Source organism: Eschscholzia californica, unplaced genomic scaffold (genome assembly GCF_041429995.1).
Source record: "Eschscholzia californica isolate CP2 unplaced genomic scaffold, dmEscCali1.0.p SCAF_2, whole genome shotgun sequence".
Taxonomy (NCBI): domain Eukaryota; kingdom Viridiplantae; phylum Streptophyta; class Magnoliopsida; order Ranunculales; family Papaveraceae; genus Eschscholzia; species Eschscholzia californica.
The window spans coordinates 10797684-10819877 of NW_028238309.1; the positions used below are offsets into that span (position 1 = coordinate 10797684).

Consider the following 22194-nt stretch of genomic DNA (forward strand, 5'->3'; position numbering starts at 1 on the left):
TATGCACCCAGGCTCTCCCGGTCAGGGTTAGGATCGGAAAATACATTGATAACAACGAAATCTGCCCGAATTGTAATGAAATAGAATCGATAGAACATGCTATCTTGCACTGCCCCATTGCTAAAAATATATGGTTTTATTATAATATCATTTCGGAAAACATCTCATCTACGCGGGATTGGATATTCTCATGGGAGAAGGAGGATCAGAATCAATACACGACTGACAACATCCATTATGCTACCATAATGTGGAACATTTGGAAATTTAGATGTGACCACTGCTTTCAGTATGAAATTACTAAAATCGACACGATGTTATCCATGATCAGGGCGTTCCCACAAATCAACACAACGAAAGAAACAAAATCCAAATCAACTCAGGAAAAATGGACCCCGCCTGAAATTTCCTACAAAAAAATCAATGTTGATGCATCGTTTACTAACATCCAGGATATCACTGGGATCAGCATCATGATTCACGACCATGAATCTAAACTAATGGAAACAATAGCTTACACGACTAGATGTAGAAATGCAGAGGAGGGTGAGGCTATCGCCATCCTCAAAGGAATACAATGGGCAGAATCTCAAGAATACAAAAGAATCATCATTGAAAGTGACAACCTGAATATCATTAATTACCTTCAGAAAGGAAAGAACAACATTCAATGGCAATCACTAGAACATATAAAGAAAATCAAAGAGATAAAAACGAGACTAGAAATAGTGAAATTCTCATATATAAGCAGGAAATCCAATCAAGCAGCGGACACAGTGGCGAAATGGGCTAGAAGGAAAAACAGATCGAAGGTTTGGAAACATGTTCCTTATTTTCTATGTAAGATGTATTGTAATAGAACTTTTATTTCTAATTAATATAATATCTCTTCAACAAAAAAAAAAGTAATCGAAACCTTGTCCGGTACTAAATCTTTATCTAATCTTTATCCATTATAAAAATACCTACTCAAAACCAAAGTAAACGGTTCTGGTTTGATTTCAGATAAACAGGGATCTACTGTCACTCTTAGATCATCTCCAGTGCAAGACTCAAACTCTAAATCTTAGAGTACCACATAGAATTTTTTTAGAGTTTCTTTTCAAAATCCATCTCCAATGCCACACTTAACTTGGATCTCTAAAACGAGGTGGCGGTAGTTATTTTAGAGATCCTTAAGAGGACACTATAAATTTAGAGTGTCCTCTTGAGGATCTCTAAGTGCCACATAGACAAATCAATTATTTTTATACTAAAATATAGGTTTTTAGAGTTTCTCTTCAGTATTGTATTGGAGAAGACTTTTCAATAGAGTATCTCTAAATAGTCAAATAGGAAAGAGGTCATTTAGAGATTCATTTTTCGCACTTGACACACATGATTTGTAAAGTTTTTCTCAAGTCTTGCATTGGAGATGCTCTTAGACACATTCGAGAAGAGAAAGAAAAAAATGATTTTGGATAAGGAATTTTGACCGAATCTCAATGATTTCTAAAGCATTGGCCCAAAAAATCCAACAAAAGTTGATGAAAAGGAATCCAAGTATGTAAACATCTCCAACTTAACCCACAAAGAACCAAAAAGAGAAAAAGAAAAAGGTCATACCATTGCATCCAACGTTGATTAGTAGACACGATCTAGATGTTAAACATAATTACTTGCATAATTAATTGAAAATTAGTTATTACTATTATTAAAGTAATTGGGGGAAAAGGACAAGATGAAATTTTGTGTCATTCAAAATCTCGAAACATTTCCCGCTTTCTTAGCTTCTCGAGTTACTCTATTCATATCCACACATTTTCTTTCAATTTTCACCTCTTCCAACGCAAAAACTTTTGAATTATTAAATTAGGGTTTTGAGAATAGATTCCTAGTGACGAAGTTTCTTCATCAATAATAGGTGGTCTCCTACTCCCACTTCAACTTCAGAGCAACCACTTGTTATCTTCTCCTGCAATTTCGGTTCAAAACCCTAAAATTTCTCAGAACCAGATATCAGAAAACGGATCCTGAAATCCAGGATGAAACAAATGTTGCTACTACTATTGTTTTTCTTAGTCTACTTATTACCACTTCTTCAAGCTTCTGACAGTCTTCTCTCTCCTAAAGGTGTTAATTATGAAGGTAAAACCTCTTCTTCAAGCTTCTCACAGTCTTCTTTGTATTGCTTTTAAGTTGTGAATTCTGAAAGTTTCCATCTTTTTGTGGTTGGGTTTGGGGGGAAATTATATCCAGTTGCAGCATTGATGTCAATGAAAAGTAAGTTGAGGGATGATGGTAATCTTCATATTCTGGATGGATGGGACATTAATTCAGTAGATCCTTGTACTTGGAACATGGTTGGATGCTCTTCTGAGGGTTTTGTAATTTCTCTGTAAGTGATTCTTCTTCATTTTATTTTAATTTTGTTAATGTGAACTCATGATGTTGGAATAGTTATGAAATCTTTCTTTAATTGTTCTACGACTGATTGTTTGGCAATTTCTTATTTTCAGAGAAATGGTCAACAAGGGGTTATCGGGTATGCTTTCGCCTAGTGTTGGCAATTTGAATCACTTAAAAACAATGTAAGTTATCTTGTCATTTAACAATGTACGCATAAGGAATGAAATTTCAGTTTCGGTGGAAATTTCAGTAGACATGGAAATTGAAATATTTCGGTCATTTCGACCGAAATATTTCGAAATTTATCTCTTGACAAGGCATTGTTAAGAGAGCTTAGTTAAATTTCGGTTTCGATGAAAATTTCAGTTGCCAAGGAATTGGAAATATTTGGTCATTTCAACCGAAACATTTTGAAATTTAATTCCTTGGCAAATATAAGTTTGAACTGGATTTTGAATAATACCTTGAAATAATGCGTAAATATTAATAGTCTCTTAATTATGAAGGTTTCACATATTCATAAATAACAGAATTTGTCAAATATGATATACATTTTAGCATATAAAGTACATGCGAGCGATGCAAAGACTATTAGTACATATCTTCAACTGGACTCTATTTTGTTTTCTTGAAAAAAAATATGCCCATAATAGTACTCTATAATAAAATGATGTACTCATAACATTAAGTAAAATACTTTTGTCTTTCTAAATTGAGCAAATATAACTCACACATGAGATGTACTTCGTGTACCAATTTTTTTTTATATTTCACCGTTTTGTAAATGGCTCAAGTGCACTTTCACCTAACACAAAAGACAGTGTGACCAAAATCACTTTTCTCTTAGGCTCGTAAATACCTCCTCAAGTGGTTAACCACTTGGATTCCAAAATCAAGTACTTCTCACAAACTATAAAATGGACCAACACTAATGTTAAGGGTCTCAAGGTAACCACAAAATCACAACCAACCTTAACAATGTATTATGGATAAAAAATATCTTAACTTAGCATGATTAATAAAATAGCTCAAATAGGAAATAGCCATGAGCTAAAGCAATTAATGTGGTGTATGGTTTGTCTCACTTACATCTCTTAATTGTCAAACAAAACAATTATTTTAAGTCAAACCACAAGACACAACGAAATAATTATTCAGAAATGATAGAGTAACTTAGAATTTAGTACTTAGAGGATGACATGTTTCCTCATTTGGAAACAAAAGCGGTCCCCACCGTAGTCAAACTTTGAAAACACCTTGTCTTTTAGTGAATTCCACGTCATTATGTCATCCTCTAAGTAACTCTAGCATCTCCTATAATTATTAACTTTTCACTATTCATCTTATCATGTATAAGTGAAACCAAGTTAATCTTGTCATGCTAACTTATAAGGAAGCATTCGATCAGGATATTTACTGAAGATGTTAGGCATGAAACTAAGTGATGATTTACAATGGTCAACATCTAAACCATCTGAATATATTAAAAAACAAACTATATATAATATGTGATATGTATGTATCTAAACACAGGGTTCACGCACATGCATGTGTTCTTGTATAATAAAAATTCACATATGCTAGCAGGACATGTCTTACATGAAATATCGCAGGATATCAAACTACTCAATTTTGTCACATAAAACCATGCATCAAATTTAACTGAAATACTTACAGGCGATCTGCTAATTTTTATTTGCTTGGTTTGATGGCTAGATGTTATTGAAATGACTTCCATTTCAACTCAAAACTACTGTCTAAACATTGTTGGAAAAAATTAATGTTCAAGTTGAAATCGAAGGTGGAAGATAATCAATGAACAAAATTATGTTGATCACTAGACTTCAAAGCTCGAGAATCTCGATTCTTTTAGACAGTAATTCGCCCCCTTTTGGTATGAAACCACGAGTACACAACAGGTAAGGAATTGTGCCTTCAGGATACGATGAAGCCCTTCAACAACTGCTTGGTTCAAAGTATGTACGCTTTGACCAAGACCAAAAACACTCGGTATTAGTAAACTGATAATGCCAAAGGAAACCGACTTCGAATTGGACAGACGGTATATATATATATAAAATACCCGAAAAATCAATTCATCACACTTGAGTAGAAAATAGAAAAGGTGAGAAAGACAAGGAGAGAGTTTCGTTGGATTTATCCAAATGGGGTGAGCCACTTAATTTATATTAAGTGACGAGATATGGAAGCATCTCATCTAAGGGATATGCATCAATTGGATGCACCATTCCACAAAGAAATTTTAATGGGCATCACACCCATTCATTTGCTTGCTGTCTCTAAAAGATGGCATTGCCAAGTACCATTCCACGACCAAATGCCTCCTTAAATTGTTGAAAATTTCCAACATATTATTATATAATTACGCAATTGATTTTGGTAAATGGTAAGTGTCTCTTAGTTGAATGTACTAAATTTTCATGAAGAACCCCAAGAAAAGTCTTGTGAACAAAACTTAAGAGTAGAATTTTCTGAATTGAAGTTATTGCATCACATTCGTGCATATCGTTTTGATCGAGTTAGTGCTTGATTTGACAGACACTTGGTAAACTTTGTTTATGATTAATTTACTAGTGTAACTTGATATTAGACATTAATATATAATTTATTCTCATATTTTAGTTGACTGGATTGCTAAACTACAGTTCGACTAAATGGGCCTTTTGGGAGTAATGCATTTTGCTTGGGTTTGTAAATTGTAATCCCGGCGACTTCTGCCGATTCATTGGCAAAAAATGATCCATTTACCCTTCAATTCATTTGCACAAATACAATTTTGCCGACCTTAGTGTCAATCCTACTTTGCTTTGTCAATGACAGATGCTCTTAGTTTTTAATGTTATGTGATTACACAACTGTTCCAATGTTCGAAGCTTATAATATACTTCACTATTAGCAGGTTATTGCAGAATAATCAACTTTCTGGTCCTATTCCAGAAGAGATTGGGAAGCTTTCCGAGCTTCAGACCCTCGACCTCTCTGGTAACGAATTAGCTGGTGAAATTCCAAGTTCATTGGGCGTTTTGACCCGTCTAAGTTACATGTAAGCGTACTTTAAGTTTCAACAATTGGTTTTCTATATATGAATGTGAAGGTAGTCTACTTGGGGTAGTAAAATTTATCTATGCTTCTTTCATGTCTATATCTAGGAAGCTAAGCAAGAACAATTTATCTGGTCGGATTCCTACATCAGTGGCAAATCTCTCAGGTCTTTCCTTCTTGTATGTGTTCTATCACATCTTAAAATGCAAGCTCCCTATGGATATTTCGTAGTCTGAAATTCTAATAGCAATTTTGTAGCAGGGATCTGTCATTTAATAATCTGAGTGGTCCGGCTCCAGCAATACTTGCAAAAGATTACAGGTGAGAATGTGAGTTTTGAAACATAAAATATATCTTGTCAATGGACAGTGTATTCGAGCAATTTGACATTCTGACTTTCTACTTCAATAAATGTCACATGTTTCACATCTTTATCAAATGGATTCTTGGGACTCCACTTAGTCTTGCTTTAGGATAATTTATAGTTCAGGATGCCTATTGATTGATTTGACGATATGCTTTCAAGTGATTAACCTTTCTCTAAAATCTGAAGTAACAATTTGACAGTAAGGGTAGTTGCTGTTAGCCTGGCAGAAAAATCATCCTTATCCCTCAGATTTGATAGGGGTCAGGATGTAGTGCAATGAACGTGCGCTTAGCAGTAGTTTGATACTTTGATGCTTGCACACAACTAGCAGTATCCAGCTATTTGCTTTATAAACGTAGGTGGAGTTTGTTTTCTTACATTGTCTGAAACTCCGAAGCTGAATTATTCAACTCGAATGGACTTAAAATCAAACATCATGAGTCAGACAAAAACAAACACTCTGAAGTTTGACTCGAGTTAGATTTCATATCTCACTTAGAAAAAACAAACACTGCCTTATACTACAAAGTTACTCTTTAGTACCTCTTGCTATTTTTTAAAATTAATCTATTATGGTTCGTTTACTTTTATCAACTGGGCCGTTCATAGTTTTTCTTCCCAATCTGATAAGACTTACAAAGCATACTTTTGTTAGGGTAAGTCACAATCTGGAATTCTGAATCTGGACAAGATTTATGATCTATAAGCATTACTTATTGATGATTCCAATTCATTAAAAATGCATTTTCTTTTAAGTTATGATACTGTATACAACCTCTAGAGTTCTTTAAAAGTTTAAAGGAATATGGTCTATTGTAGGGTAGCAGGGAATAAGTTTCTTTGTGCCTCATCGTCCCCACAAGCTTGCTTGAACACCCGAAAGCCTGTTAAAGGTAACCTTTGACATGATCTGCAATCATCTCCTATGAAGCATCAAAGTTGAATGTAACATGTATGTCATGATTTTCTTTCAGAACCTAATTTGTCAGAAAACAGCAGTGGTCTCCATCGATGGGTTGTTATAGTAATTATAGGAATCAGCTGCACCTTTCTGGTTTCTCTTGTGCTCATTGTTTGCTGGGTTTATTGGTTCAGATGGCATGTTCCATTTGCTTCATATGGTACTTCCACAATAAGATATTTATTTGATAAGTTATACAATTTTATGTTTAAAGGACGTTGAAATAAATGATCAGTTATTAAATTTATTTGCAGTGCAGCAAGATTGTGAATTTGGTATGGGCCATCTCAAGAGGTTTTCATTCCGTGAACTCCAATCTTCCACTAACAACTTTAGTCCCAAAAATATTTTAGGCCATGGTGGATTTGGGGTGGTGTATAAAGGATGTCTGCGGAATAAGACATTAGTTGCAGTCAAACGATTGAAAGATCCCAATTTCACTGGTGAAGTTCAGTTTCAGACTGAAGTAGAGATGATCGGCTTAGCTCTGCACCGGAACCTTTTATGTCTATATGGGTTCTGTATGACATCTAACGAGAGGTTACTTGTTTATCCTTACATGCCAAACGGAAGTGTAGCAGATCGCTTGAGAGGTTTGTGTTGTTTTTATCTTTGTAGGTTTGTATGAATCGTAAGGTAAATAATGTCAGCGGGACAACAAGTTTCTTGATCACTTAACGATACCACGGTAGAAACTGTGCTTCTGAACCCCTTTTTCTCTCAGATGTGCAGATTTTCTTCCATTAGTAATAGTGTAATACAATTTATATCTTCCTCCTTCCCTATCCTTGTACCAATTATTAGCGATTCTTTCCTGATATGAGTAATAACATGTGCAGATCCTTGCCGTGATAAACCATCCTTGGATTGGAACAGAAGAATGCGTATTGCTCTTGGAGCTGCTCGTGGACTATTCTACCTACATGAACAATGTAATCCCAAAATCATTCACAGGGATGTAAAAGCTGCAAATATTTTACTCGATGAAAGTTTTGAGGCGGTCGTTGGGGATTTTGGTCTGGCAAAGCTCTTAGATGAGAGAGACTCGCATGTCACCACCGCAGTACGGGGTACTGTTGGGCACATAGCCCCTGAGTATCTCTCAACAGGGCAATCCTCAGAGAAAACTGATGTTTTTGGGTTCGGTATACTACTTTTGGAACTCATAACAGGGCAGAAGGCATTAGATGCTGGAAATGGTCAGATTCAGAAAGGAATGATTCTCGACTGGGTAAGTAATTACTTTGTGTTTCCGCTCATTGATGCTTTTGTTATGTTTCATCTCGGACACCTTCCTCCACTATTAGGAAAGTATTACTAGTACCTAAAAGGCTAAAACCAGGAACATCCATTCATATCAACAGAATCTTTTTCATTTCTCATTCAGTAGTTAATAAAGACAGCTTCTTTGTTTAGTGGCGGTGTTTTTCTTGTTTTAGATTGTCTCAATCCAACTTGCCTAAGACCGACTTATTTGAGTGTGACTTGTGTTAGTTCAGACCCATTTCACCTTTGACTCAAATTTACGAAATCAGGCTTAATCAGCCATTCAGAATTATAGATGCACGTGTCAGAAGTAAACTCAATAATCTGAAGTCTGACTCGACTGAGTTCAGACCTCGAATCAGATTTCAGATCTGAATTTGGAAAAAGAAAAACGAAATGCCACCTTAGATTTATCTTCAATAAAGGGAGAGCTCTCATGATTCTGATTTCCGTTCATAACAAGTGTAAATTCGGAGGTTTGGCGAAAATGGCTTCATTATAAATTACTGAATTGTGCAGGTTAGGACTTTACACGAGGGGAAAAGGTTGGAAGTGCTTGTTGATAGGGATCTGAATGGAAGTTATGATCTAGATGTGCTGAAAACAGTGGTAGAGGTTTCTCTGCATTGCACTCAACCGCATCCTAATCAACGACCAAAGATGTCAGAAGTTTTAAGAATTTTGGAAGGTATAGTTGGAAATGAAGTCCCAGAGGAATATACGGAAGAAACCCTTCATGAGGAAAGGGACTGCACATTCTCTAGAAACTACAATGTTCCTGAAGAATCTTCATTCATCATCGAAGCAATCGAGCTGTCCGGACCTAGATGATAAAAAGTATATCTTTTTGCCTTATCAGTACTCAGACAGAGTATAACATATACAAGCCACAAGGAAGAATTCCAGAATTTCTCTTGTCAAAGTTGTAGAGAAAGAGAGCTCATCTTGAAGAACTCGATCGGCTCATCAACATCAGAAATGGGCAAACAATTATAACGCCCGGTGTATCAGTAGATTTTGTAGTATGAAAGCAATAGGAATTAGTTATGATGTACGGCCTTCGATAAGTTTTTAGGTAGATAGATGTATGTCAAAGTTTTGTTTCTCAATTCTTTTACTGTATTTTACTTATTGTGTAAGGCATTTGCAAATCTAGTTTCTTCGTTTATGGTATTGTTAACTAATGTATCTTGTAAATGCAAACCGAACTACTTTTTTCTTTTTGGGTTGTTTATTACGAGGAACAGTTGACATCTCCTTAAATGCTTTATATCATCTCATGCTAAATGTAAGTTTTATTAGAAAGGAATTTTCATCGCACTTACCATTTATGTCAAAGGAAATGAGTGCATATAACAAAGATGGTGAGTGCATTCAAAAATTTTCATACTAGAAAGATCGTTTTGGTTTGGTGGAAATTATATTAGAATGATCGGTGAGTGCATTCCAACACCCTCATTGGTCGTCGGCGAGTCTTCTATACAGACTAATCCTACACGAATTTGCACTTTCTCCATTGTGTTGTCGTGTTGTCTTCTTCGCTATGAGCCACCTTGGACAAAGAAACTTCCAAAAACATTGGAGAAACATCCGTGACTGCATCAAAATCAGTTTTTAGACATGGTTCAGTCTCCAAACGGAAATGCCTCAGTCCTACACGACTTGGGATTTTCGAGGTCTTTAAACCCAGCATAGGTAGCATGTCGAAGTTGAGGACACCCCTCTTGGTAACTACTGTTTAAATGAAATAAATGTTTCTCAGGATTCTTACAATTTTGGAGAACTTAGTAATGAAGAGTGCACCCCACAACTACAAGGCACCCTTAGAGAAGTTTCCAATCCACAAAATATAAGTTAAAATGGTGAGCGAGTAGCAAACATTGATGTTGGTCAGTATTTTCAAACTCAACAAGTGTTTGAATCAAGAGACAAACACATTGAATGTGTAAAGTAAATTGAAAAAACTCACTTGTTTGTGGTTTTGAAGGATCAACGATCAGATGATGAACTCTCCTTGCTTAATTTGATGTAACGAGGCTTGCAAAAAACTCAGAAATCACTCTGATGCTTAAGTCAGTAGTGTGTTTTTGCAGTTAAAAGAAAGAATTCACTGAGTCTGAGGTTTAAAAGATGAACCTTCCATCCATCGCTAGCGCGAACGTGGTATGGCTACATAGGGTTGGTTAATCAGTCGTGATGATCGGCTGAGATGATGCGGTGGTTAGGTATCGATTCAGATGGAGCCACTCATTGATGGTGGTGAGAATAATAACATTCAATGAGTGTGTATCTTCTAACATTGACAAATCCTCTGACAATAAACAGTTTGTGCTTAGAAAGTGGATTTTTTATGTGCTTTATCCATCCCGTCATTTATCTCTCTTCAGGTAATTTTTGGAGCTCGGGCGAGCTGAGCTCATACAGTTGATCTCTCTACTCTTGACCTCAGATCAGGAGCTCATTCACAACACGAGCTATCTCATCTACCTCGTTCATCCGCAAAGATAAAAGATTTAAAAGTAACATAAAGACAAAGACTTCAACAAAATGAAAAAGAAACAACTTAGAAATTGACCATCATGATATTTTAGTGTGCCATTAGACCAAATTAGTTTAGCCAAAACAAACAATACTTAGTTTAAGTTTAGCCCTCCTATTTGACTAGCATCTCAAAATTTGGCCCCTTTCTTAAACCACTTAACCACATATATTTATGCATTTCATAACAAACATTCTTTATTTCCAAAAGGAGATGAGTCCTCCAAGTACTACAATATTACACATTCCAATAACAACATAGTTTTATTTGGGTTTTGGTATAGGAAGAGCATTTTTTAGCAAAGGCAGTGCATTAGATAGGGAGAGCACTCTTTTTAGAATAGGGAGGGATAAACATTTTTTTTTTAAATATCTCAAATTTATACTTTGGTCCCTCCCATCAAACTATTTTGGACCAAAAGAGAGAGAAGAGAGTATCCTCCTGTTCGACTAAAAACCTTCGAGAGAGAAGACAAAATCCTGTTCGACCTTAAACCTTCGATCAAATCAAAGAGAGAGAAGAGAGATGAACATCCTGAAAAGGAGAAAAGCCCTAAATCTGTTTGATTCTATCAAACAGAGAGATATAGAGATAGAAACCTAAACTCTAGAAACACCCATTTCCATAGAGAGTTTGTAATTCTTGTTATTGCTTGATTTCTTCATAGATTTTTAGAGTTTTAATAGAAGTAACTTTTGAAGATTTCAAGTATCAATATTGCAATGAAGAATACAAACAAGGATGTAACTCGAAAAATATATAATCGACATATACATAAAACAAATTTCGCTTAGGATAAATAAAGATTCATGAATACCAACTGAAAATTTTAAAAAAATTCGGCCAGAGCGGTTGAAAAAATAGACTAATTTCAGCAATATCAGCCGAAATTTATTACTATTTTCAGCGGGATCGCCCGAAATTTGTTATCTTTTTCAATCGACCCTACCGAAATTTGTCATCTTTTTTAGCCGTTACTACCGAAATTTGTTGTCTTTTTCGGCCAACCCTACCGAAATTCATTGCCATTTTCCGTCGATCCAATCGAAAATTCTTTACGAAAAAAACGACCTAAAACCCTAAAACGTTTGCACAATCATAGAGGAAGACAAGAAATTGATATTTCTTTACATGAGACATATTATCTTCATTATAAATGTCTTTGTTTAAGTCGATAACTTCGTTTAAGTCGATGCCCTTATTTAAGTCGATGTCTCCGTTTAAGTCAAAGAAATCTTCTTTCTTGATGTAGGTTGCCTCCTTCATTAATGGTGGTTCCTCATCCATGAGATCTTGAGGCACCATTAAAAGCTCGAAACTAAGACTATGGTGATGGTAAACTTTGCAAGTTTTTTAATACTAATGGTGATGTTGATAGTAGTGACGATATTAGGGTTTTGGTTGTTTATGTGAGAGAAACTACAAGTGAATAAAATATTAGATTTATTATTAATTTTTGTCTAAGTCCTTCTATTTTGGCACTATTTATTAAATGATCCTTATAACGCCCTCCTTAAACTAATTTGGTAAAGGAAGAACAAATACATAAATTGACCTTTCTAGCGCACTGCCTTTACTAAATAGTGCTCTTCCTATACCAAAAGCCTTTTATTTTCCCTTCATCAAAATTAGGGTTGATCACATAGTATTATCTTTCAAAGTTTAGCAGGTATTAGGGATTTATAATTCTCAACTAATCCAAGTAATTCAGAAATCTCAGGAAAAGTATTTTTCCTTATATCTGCATAAATCTCTCCTTTCCATTTCCTACTTCCTAATCTTTCCCCCATGCGCAAAGCAGCATCAACAGTCTCTTCCACACTATCATACGCCGAATCAATTATCCCCATTTCCACACCTTTATCCGCTTTAATCTTCGACGCATGAAGAACTATATCTCTCCTCGCCGTCGGCGACGAGATCTTCGATTTCATCAACGCCATGAAATAATCGGGAAAATTCAAACCGATTTCAATCTCACTCATATATATAACTCCTCTATCTTTCCTCATTAATATATAATCGTGACTCAAAGCTAGCATGAATCCAGCGGCGGAAGCGTGACCGGAGACGGCGGCGATAGTTGGAAGTGGAAGAGATAGTAGATCGGAAACAACTGGTTTGAATCCGTCTACCATCTCTTTAAGAAGAGTGAAGAAGTTTGATTTTCCGGCGGATTGAGCGTACCTTAGGTCGAATCCGTTTGAGAAGAATTTTCCATCGGCGGTGGTGATTAGAGCTGAACCAGGTTGAGCTTGGGTTTTGATTTGGGCGAGGGCTGTTCGAATTGATGAGATTAGGGTTGGGTTTAGACGATGTTGTTCGTCTTCTCCGGTTAGGGTTAGGATGAAGAGGTTCCCTCGTTTCTCTAACGTGCACATGGTGAATAGAATAGGATCGGATTGGATTGGGAGAGAGAAGGTGGTATAACCGTATAAGCAATGAGTCTCTTTGGGGTTGGTGAAATAATAGATGTTTTTTTTGGTCGCGGCTTTGGGGAATAAAGAATAATCTCTAGGGAATAAAGACTTAGTCAACCATTATTGACTTAGGGAGCATATTTATTTTTTGATCCAAATTCTTTTTAACTTGTCTCTTGCCCCTTAGTCTTCATCTTCCTCAATTCATCCCGCCAGAAATTAAATCTTAAAAAAACTTACTTTTCAACAAAACAATATGATTTGACTAAATTGAATCTGGAGTATATTCATTGGGTAACTAAATCAAACCTAAGCATCTTTTAACTAATTTAGTTCAAATCCATGTACTATACCTTAGAATTATTCCTTCATTATATATGGATGCTTGAGATCTCTACATACCAATAATGGCAGAAAGGGTGGTAGTAGTTTAATCAAAATAATTAAAAAAAAGGTACTTTTGTTCAAAAATCAAATCAATTTCCTACAAGTAATCGAGATATATAAAACCCATCTAGATATAAAACCCTAAATCTGTTAAACCCTAGAAAACTGAGGGGAAAGTAGTAAAAGTAAGAGATAATGCTAGTTTACCTCATCTCTGAGAAGTTTGGCTTTGACTTCATCATAATCAACACCTTCAACAATAGATTTGTGGACAAAAAGACCTCCATCAATAGAAGATACATCATCTTGATTGAGTTGAAGGAAAAGCCTTTAGAGAGAGAAACAAAGTGAAAAGAGGAGGAAGAAAGAAGAAGAAGACGAAGAAGAGAGAGAGAGAAAGAAGGTGAGAAATGAAGGTGAGAAATGAAGGTGGTGGACGGAATGTGGCTAGAATTGGTGGTGAGATGAGTTTGGGGAAGACGAATATTAGGGGGCAAAAGACAAGTTAGTTAATTTTTGGGTCAAAAAATAAATATGCCCCCCTAAGTCAGTCATGGTTGACTAAGTCAGTCATAATCAATTTTGTAACATACCAAGGAAATTTGACCACTTCTCACCTACCAGATTAAGGATTTCATTCACTTTCTTTCATTTAGATAATGAAGTGGCACACAGAGAAGATAACGAGGTGTGGAGGGTTATTGATATTAATTAACGTAATGAATACAATTTTGATGAGCAATAAAGCACCACTTATTTCACGTCATTAGTGTTAGGATTTTGATCAGACATTAGAGGGATCTAAAAGTCACAATTGGGGATGAACCAAGAAAGTAAGAAAGATTAAATCCAGACCGTCCTTTAAAAACGACACTAATTAAATCTGGATCAGTTTACCATATTTGACGGTCCATAATAAGACTTTTATTCACTTTCTTTCATTTAGTGGGTCAATAAATCTGTTATTTTTAGGGTGGGTAATAGATCAAAAGGTGAGGATCGTATCACAATGAACGATCGGATTTGTGTTTCGACTTGTCCCAGTCAGCACAAAACATTGTGTTTTGTTATATAGATAACTTGAGAACGGAAGGAAAAGAGAGGCGTAGGAGAAGAGGGAGAAGAATATAGGGAAAGAGAAGGAGGGAGAAGAAATTGGTCAAGAATTTTGACCAACATGTATGTATGGAAGAAATGAGTGTATTAGAGTTTTTACTCTTGGGCCGTCTACTACAGGTAAAAATGAGTGTATATATAACACTTCATTTTTCATTATGTATATTAGAACGGGCCTGAAAATCTTGGGCCGTCTACTTAAGGCCCACTCCGGTAATTCATTTATTCATATAAATTCTGAACTTAGGGTTAGGTCTTGTTTCTTTAACGTAGCGAGAAAGAGAAGTACACAGAGGAGAAACAAACCTATTTCTTGTTCTGCCGATTTCTCAGTAGAACTTTTCTAGGTAAAATCTACCCATAATTTGTTATTATCTTTCTTTTCTTCATAGTAATTTGTTCTTATCTGTCATATCTATCTAAAATCTACCGATTTCTCACGATTCTTACTTGATTAGGGTTCTTAGTCAAAGCTTATTAACGAAGGCCCCCCATCATTTTTGTAGAAATTATACTTAAAAAAAAAGTGAAGTGTTAAGAGTGTTAAAGGCGCATCTCTCTCTGACATTTTCTTCCTAAAATTTGGTAGGAAGAGGGGCCTTTCTGTCGTTGAAGGAGCCCATAAAATGATGAAGCCCATTCCATTTCAAGTAAAAGCCCATCAATGGCTTCTTCTTCTTCATCCTCAACCTTAATTGTAATACTAGGGTTTTGTGTTTGAGGATTTTGCAGTTCAGGTGGAAGAACAGAACCATTGTTCATCCTCTCCGATCAAATCCTCGCCGTAAGACTCTCTCTCTCTCTCTCTACGTAGACTTTTATAATTTAAGCGGACACTAAGCATTTCTACTTTATTTTCTTCATTTTGTCACTACTTTTCTAGGGATTAGGGTTTAAAGCTCTCAATTTATTTACGATCATTGTTCTCTTGTAAGAACCATTCCTCAGAAACAGTTGCTTCTGGCCGCCGTCTAACTCGGTTGGCTCAGATTTTTTTTTTCTAACCCTTTCGACTAACACAAAAACCCAGGTTAGGGTTTCTTTTCTCTTGTCCGATGAAATCCGATTGGCCCCTATGGAGTCCGACTATAGTCAGTAGTCCCAGTTTGGTCGCCTAGTCCCCATTTCCCATTTTTCAAGCATAGATCTTGGTACAGTTTTCCTGAGTAATGGAACCAGCTACTGAAACTGAAAGATCTTTTTGGCTATTGAAAATCAATTATGAAATATTTGAATTATTTCCAGTAAAATGGTAATCCCCTTTTGTTCTATTAAGTGTTTTTGCATATTAACCCAATTTATTGTCCCTGGGAATGCTATGAGTGAACTAAAAATTGGGATTTTTTTTCTTCGGGTTATTGAGATCAATGATTTAGAAAGATTGGTTACTATCATTATTAGGGTTCCATTTGTAGATTGCCTAATTGGATGGGGAGAATAATGTTAAACTTGAATTACTTAGACTATTAGTGTTTTATCTTTATAACTTCTTCATTATGATTGTTTATAGTGTGTTTTCCTTGTTCAGTCGATGTTATTTGTTTTCTCGTAGTTGCAGTATTTAATTGATTGATTTTGGATATAGTTACTACTTTTTTCTTTGGTGGGTTCTCTGTTGGAGTTGCATTTTTTGATTGACAAATGTTGAACCCTGTCAAAACTATAACATATCAACAACTACTTTTCTATTTCACATCTCTCGAGTTTCGAATGAAGCACTCTAATTATGTTCTTGTTAGGATTGATAAGGCTTAGTAACAAAATGGTGGTGTTTAATAGGTCTTGATTGAGTCTGGTGCCAATGGCTTTCGTGTAAACCCATTGATGGTTGTTCTACACAATTTATTCTACACGTGCATTGGCTGATCTTCCCTCCTTGCAAAGTATACCCAAAATTTTTACTTGACAAATTAGAATCACAAGCACTTTGATGTGTTGCAAGTTTTAAAGAAACAGATTATCTCATGTATTATAAATTGTATGCTGTCTTCCTTTTTCTGTAATACTTGCAAAGCAATATAATTGTTGTGAACATCTAGAGATTGCCGATCAACTGTTCCGTTTCCTAAATAATTGGTTATCAAGTTCTTATTTCTTCAACATATTCATCATCCTCTAGTCCTCCCTTGAATGAAGGTCCGTTTTGCATAAAAACATATTTAACATCCCCTTGATATAGGCAAAAAGAAGATCAAGCAAAAACTTGCAGTTAAATTGTGCACCGTGTTAGCCGAGAGTGTGCTTCGGTGGGCTTGATGTATTTTGTTGTAACATGAATCTTTTGTAGTGACTCCAAACCAAGACAATGACTTTCTTTTCTTTTGTTGGTCAGTGCAAGTGGTAGGGAAAAATGAATGCTTTCAAGGCTTTCAAAGCGTCTGTTCCGATTGCATGGAGTCCAAATCTATATATAACGTTGGTGAGGGGTATACCAGGGACAAGGAGGCTTCACAGGCGGACACTCGAGGCATTGCGCCTTCGCAAATGCAACCGAACTGTTATGCGGTGGAATACACCTACTGTCAGAGGAATGCTTCAGCAGGTTCATATAGTCGACCTTATGTTCATGTTTCTTTATGTATTGAGTTTTATACAATGTTTAAATAACAACCATCACGACAGAAATCATGGCTGTTTTCATCAATGATGGTCCTCCATCATTACCTTTTGTAACTATTATGGTGAGAATACCGCTCAGTTCTACGTGGTGATTAAATCATTATAACACATGTTTTTTCTATTATATGTTTTAAATTGTTACGTTGTCTTTTTAATAAGATAATAAGAAAATGGACATTCGGGTTGATTGTTTTGTTTACCGTTTCTTTTTTTGTTATAATTTTTGACCTCTTTCTACAACACGTTTGGAATAAAACACTGTTAGAACGACATCCTTTTACCCGTTGCAAAGGTCATGGGCGTGTTAAACAACTATGTGACACTGTTACTTGTACCTTAGTTTTATCTCATGATTTTATTATCACTAATTCATTTCTTTCTTCCAAATGTAAAGGTTAAGAGGCTGATTGTGGTTGAGACAGAAGAGATGTTCAAGGCTCGCAAGCAAAACCAAGCCAATCATCGGGAGCTACGACCCCCCATTGTAGTAAGCCATCACCACCCTCTTCCTGCAAGTGAATCTTCTCAGTAATACTACAAAGAGTCTTAGCAGGTCCATATCCTGTTTAGGCATTTGCCAACTCAGGTCCTTGTCGAGGTGTTAATGTCTGGAAAAACAGGTGAACTCGAAACATATTTTGATCATCTTCCCAGGTTGCCTGTATAATCTTTTCTGACAGAAACTTCAATTTCAGTTAGTGAATTGAATAAGGTTAAGTATTTGGGTAGCTTCTACTTATATCTCTATGGATATGTTGTTTTTGTCGATCAAATTTGATTATTATATTCACTTGTGCACTGCAAAGAGAATTATACTATCCATATTTCAATGATTTGAGTACAAGAATGAAAATGGAAAAGTGAGACGTTTCAGTTATGTTTCTGAATGATATTGACTGACAGGCACACCGGTGCTGGATATCTTCCAGTTATCGCCTTGTGGTCGCTTGTGAATTGGCGATAACTGGAAGATATAACAGTTAACTGTTTCCTTTGTGATATTCATGGCATGTTTTTGTTCATACAAGAACATTTCTATTTTAGTTTAGCAGTGTTAAAAATACTTCCTTTTCCTCTTATAGTGGTAGAAAATGATGGACGATGGAGTTGCTGTTGGCCAGCTCTTTCACTCTCTCGGCCTCACGGTCTTTGACCACCATGAAATGGCACAGGGTATTCTGTGGCAATTAAAAAATGTCATTTTGTGACATTAAAATTAATGTTGTTTTCATCTTAATTTCCAACCATTATAGTTTAGGAATTTTGCCCTTCATAAATACGTTTTTCAACCCTCGGTTGGAGTAAGCCCGAACGTAGTTTTTATCCTCCAGGTCTCGGGTTTGGCGTTCAGATTTCATCCTACCTTAACTAAATCTCTTTAACAATAAAAATTTCATTTTACATATTTATCTACTCTCACCTCTCTATCCTCTCATCTATCCTGGCAACATAAGAGGGGGCGCTTTTGCCTACCTAGAAAGAGTTTCTTCTGTCGTCGAGGATGTTTTAGGTGAACAAGAAGAATCCTCGTTAACAACAATATCTATTGTCCGTGGTGACGGTGGTGTTGATGAAGAATATGAATAACAAGGACTTATTTTAAAACCTTACAAAAGATTAGGAGTTAAAACGAGAAATTTCTTGTAAAACAATTCCACAATGGTGCTTCAGTGGTGAGAGTGAGAGTCGTGAGACGGAGTGCGGTGCCTCTCTTAAGAGGTTAAGCACCATTACCTAGTGAGGCATTTTAAACCCGTCAATTCCACAATGGTGCTTCAGTGGTGAGAGTGAGAGTTGTGAGACGGAGTGCGGTGCCTCTCTTAAGAGGTTAAGCACCATTACCTAGTGAGGCATTTTAAACCCGTGACGCCTGTGGTACCAAAGCGAACAGTATTGCAAGCAATCGAAAAAGATGGTCCGCACCATCCTATAACAAAATTGTAGTGAGAATCCCCTCCTCACAATGTCATCCCCTTACCATCCTATAACAAAATTGTAGTGAGAATCCCCTCCTCACAATGTCATCCCCTTAAAATACGGGTCCACGGGTTAGGGCCAAAATTAAAATCCAAAAAAAGGATTAAAGTCCAATCTTTCCAGAAAAAAAGTTTATAGTCTTTTTCGTTTTTGGAAGAAACATTGTTGATACATAATGTGTTATGTGACACATAAAAAAAACATGAAATAAAGTATGAAACTTTAACAATAAATAACACGTTATTTATGAAACAAAATCAAAATCAATAAACAGAAAAACACTTGTGGTATGTTTGGATGACGGAATCATGAATCCGCGGATTCATGAGTCCTTGGAATTCATGATTCCACGGATTCATGAATCCAAGTAATATTTTTTGGTTTGTTTGGCAACTAATAAGATTCCTATGACTTATTATTTGAGTATTTTTAAAAGCTTCTTTAGAAAAAATATTGAATAAACCTTGTTTTCGAAACTCGTTTTTTCAAATATCATTTCATTCGAGGAAATATCAGATTTTGGGAAAAAACGGGTTTTGGAGAAAAATAATTTTTTGAAGAAAAAATGATTTTCGAGAAAAAAAAAAGATTTTTGGGGAAAAACTGATTTTTGAGAAAAAAAATGATTTGAAGAAAAAATGATTTTCAGAGGAAAAACTATTTTGGAAAAAATAATTATTTTGTCGAAGGAAATATTTTTTTTCTGTTGATTTTAAGTTTGAAATTTAGATAAATTAATCCAAAATCCTAGGGGGGTAGGGTGAGATTTTGACCCAATACAAATTTTGGAATTAGGAATAGTTAGGATTCAAGAGTCCTAAGATTCTTGGTAGCCAAATAGACCAAGGGTTCATTGTTCCTACCAAATCCCACTTTTGATAGGAATCCTACTTAAGAATACTACAACCAAAAACACCATTAACTTTGACATCGTGACATACTTTAACTATACTAAATGTGTTTTGTTGTAGAATTATACGTAATTGATACTAAATAACGTGTATATTGCGAAACAGATAGTAAGTTTGAAATCAATTAAAAAAATCTGAGAAAAAAAAGAAAGAGAATTTTGGAGATTGGTTTTCAAAAGTGAGTTTTTCTTATATAAAAGGTTATATAGGTATTATAGTTAAATAGAAATGATAGAAATCTATTTTTTCTATAGAGATGGTTCAGTTTGGACTAAATATCTATTATAATTATTATTTTGGCATATTAGGGTGGAATAAATGTGAGTGTAGGGTTAGATTTTTTTTGACTGAAAATCCAAATATTGTTAAAATACTGTTCCGGAACTGCTTTGGTGAAATCGGTTCTAGTCTTCTAGAACCAAATCTCTCAAAAAACGTTTGAAATCGGATCCAAAACCGACCAACTAGTTCCTCCATTTCCCACTTTCCGTCTCAATTTCCAACAGTTGAAACAAACGGAAACCTGTGTGAGAAGGTTTATTATTAAAGAGAGAGAGAAAAAAACATGATTATTGAAAAAAGAAGATCATGAAGAACAACAACGATAAAAACAGAGAAGGGGATCTCTCAAAAAAGGATAACAACTCGAATCTCGACTCTAGATTCAATCAAACCCTCAGAAATGTTCAAGGGTATGTAAAAAAAATAACTTCACAAACCCAGTTCTTTTTTTCTTCTTTTGATCCAATTTTAGTGCTAATAGATCACTTCCGTTCAGATCCCTATCAACAAGCACTTCCAACCTTTGGAGCTCAGGCAAGCTAAGCTCATACAGTTGATCTCTCTACTCTTGACCTCAGATCGGGTCAAGAGCTCATTCGCAACACGAGATATCTCATCTACCCCGTTCATCGGCAAAGATAAAGATTTAAAAGCAACATAAAGAGAAAGACTTTGACAAACTGAAGAAGAAACAATTTAGAAATTGACCAAATAAGTGCGCGATTAGACCAAATTAGTTTAGCCAAAACAACAATACTTAGTTTAAGTTTAGCCATCCTATTTGACTAGCATATCAAAATTTGGCCCCCTTTCTTAAACCACATATATTTATGCATTTCATCACAAACATTCTTTATTTCCAAAAGGAGATGAGTCCTCCAAGTACTACAATATTACACCTTCCAATAACAACATAGGTTTATGTTCTTCAACAAAAAAACATTAGCTTTATTTATCTTTCTTTTTTGGGATGGATCAAGACTCCAATCCTAGAAGAAGTCTACTAAAATTAGGGTTTGATCACATAGTATTATCTTTCAAAGTTTAGCAGGTACAAGTGATTTATAATTCTCAACTAATCCAAGTAATTCAGAAATCTCAGGAAAAGTATTTTTCCTTATATCTGCATAAATCTCTCCTTTCCATTTCCTACTTCCTAATCTTTCCCCCATGCGCAAAGCAGCATCAACAGTCTCTTCCACACTATCATACGCCGAATCAATTATCCCCATTTCCACACCTTTATCCGCTTTAATCTTCGACGCATGAAGAACTATATCTCTCCTCGCCGTCGGCGACGAGATCTTCGATTTCATCAACGCCATGAAATAATCGGGAAAATTCAAACCGATTTCAATCTCACTCATATATATAACTCCTCTATCTTTCCTCATTAATATATAATCGTGACTCAAAGCTAGCATGAATCCAGCGGCGGAAGCGTGACCGGAGACGGCGGCGATAGTTGGAAGTGGAAGAGATAGTAGATCGGAAACAACTGGTTTGAATCCATCTACCATCTCTTCAAGAAGAGTGAAGAAGTTTGATTTTCCGGCGGATTGAGCGTACCTTAGGTCGAATCCGTTTGAGAAGAATTTTCCATCGGCGGTGGTGATTAGAGCTGAACCAGGTTGAGCTTGGGTTTTGATTTGGGCGAGGGCTGTTCGAATTGATGAGATTAGGGTTGGGTTTAGACGATGTTGTTCGTCTTCTCCGGTTAGGGTTAGGATGAAGAGGTTCCCTCGTTTCTCTAACGTGCACATGATGAATAGAATAGGATCGGATTGGATTGGGAGAGAGAAGGTGGTATAAGCAATGAGTCTGTTTGGGGTTGGTGAAATAATAGATGGTTTTTTTTTTTTTTTTTGAAAGGCGTGAAATAATAGATGATGAAGTAG

At 35.7% G+C, this 22194-nt stretch overlaps 1 protein-coding gene and 2 pseudogenes across 5 annotated transcripts; 1 reads left to right on the forward strand and 2 right to left on the reverse strand.

The window, feature by feature from the left end:
• Positions 1-1722: 1722 nt before the first annotated feature.
• Positions 1723-9308, forward strand: LOC147556159 (Leucine-rich repeat protein kinase family protein). 3 transcript variants are annotated; one of them, XM_086663939.1, is made up of 11 exons: positions 1723-2127; positions 2239-2377; positions 2499-2570; positions 5309-5452; positions 5559-5630; positions 5710-5772; positions 6638-6711; positions 6793-6939; positions 7034-7372; positions 7619-8010; positions 8565-9308. In XM_086663939.1, exons 1-11 carry the CDS (start codon positions 2025-2027, stop codon positions 8874-8876), a joined length of 1857 nt encoding a protein of 618 aa, XP_086520065.1. In that variant the 5' UTR covers positions 1723-2024; the 3' UTR covers positions 8877-9308. The 3 variants fall into 3 exon arrangements, with proteins under 3 accessions (XP_086520065.1, XP_086520067.1, XP_086520066.1); XM_086663941.1 differs by having other exon boundaries at positions 5713-5772; XM_086663940.1 differs by having other exon boundaries at positions 1786-2127; positions 5306-5452; positions 5713-5772.
• Positions 9309-12201: 2893 nt separating this feature from the next.
• LOC147556160 (enoyl-CoA delta isomerase 2, peroxisomal pseudogene) lies at positions 12202-13008 on the reverse strand (annotated as a pseudogene). Its single transcript, XR_015235190.1, has one exon. The product of XR_015235190.1 is annotated as an enoyl-CoA delta isomerase 2, peroxisomal pseudogene (transcript).
• Positions 13009-21131: 8123 nt separating this feature from the next.
• On the reverse strand, positions 21132-22179 carry LOC147556161 (enoyl-CoA delta isomerase 2, peroxisomal pseudogene; annotated as a pseudogene). Its single transcript, XR_015235191.1, has one exon. The product of XR_015235191.1 is annotated as an enoyl-CoA delta isomerase 2, peroxisomal pseudogene (transcript).
• Positions 22180-22194: the final 15 nt, after the last annotated feature.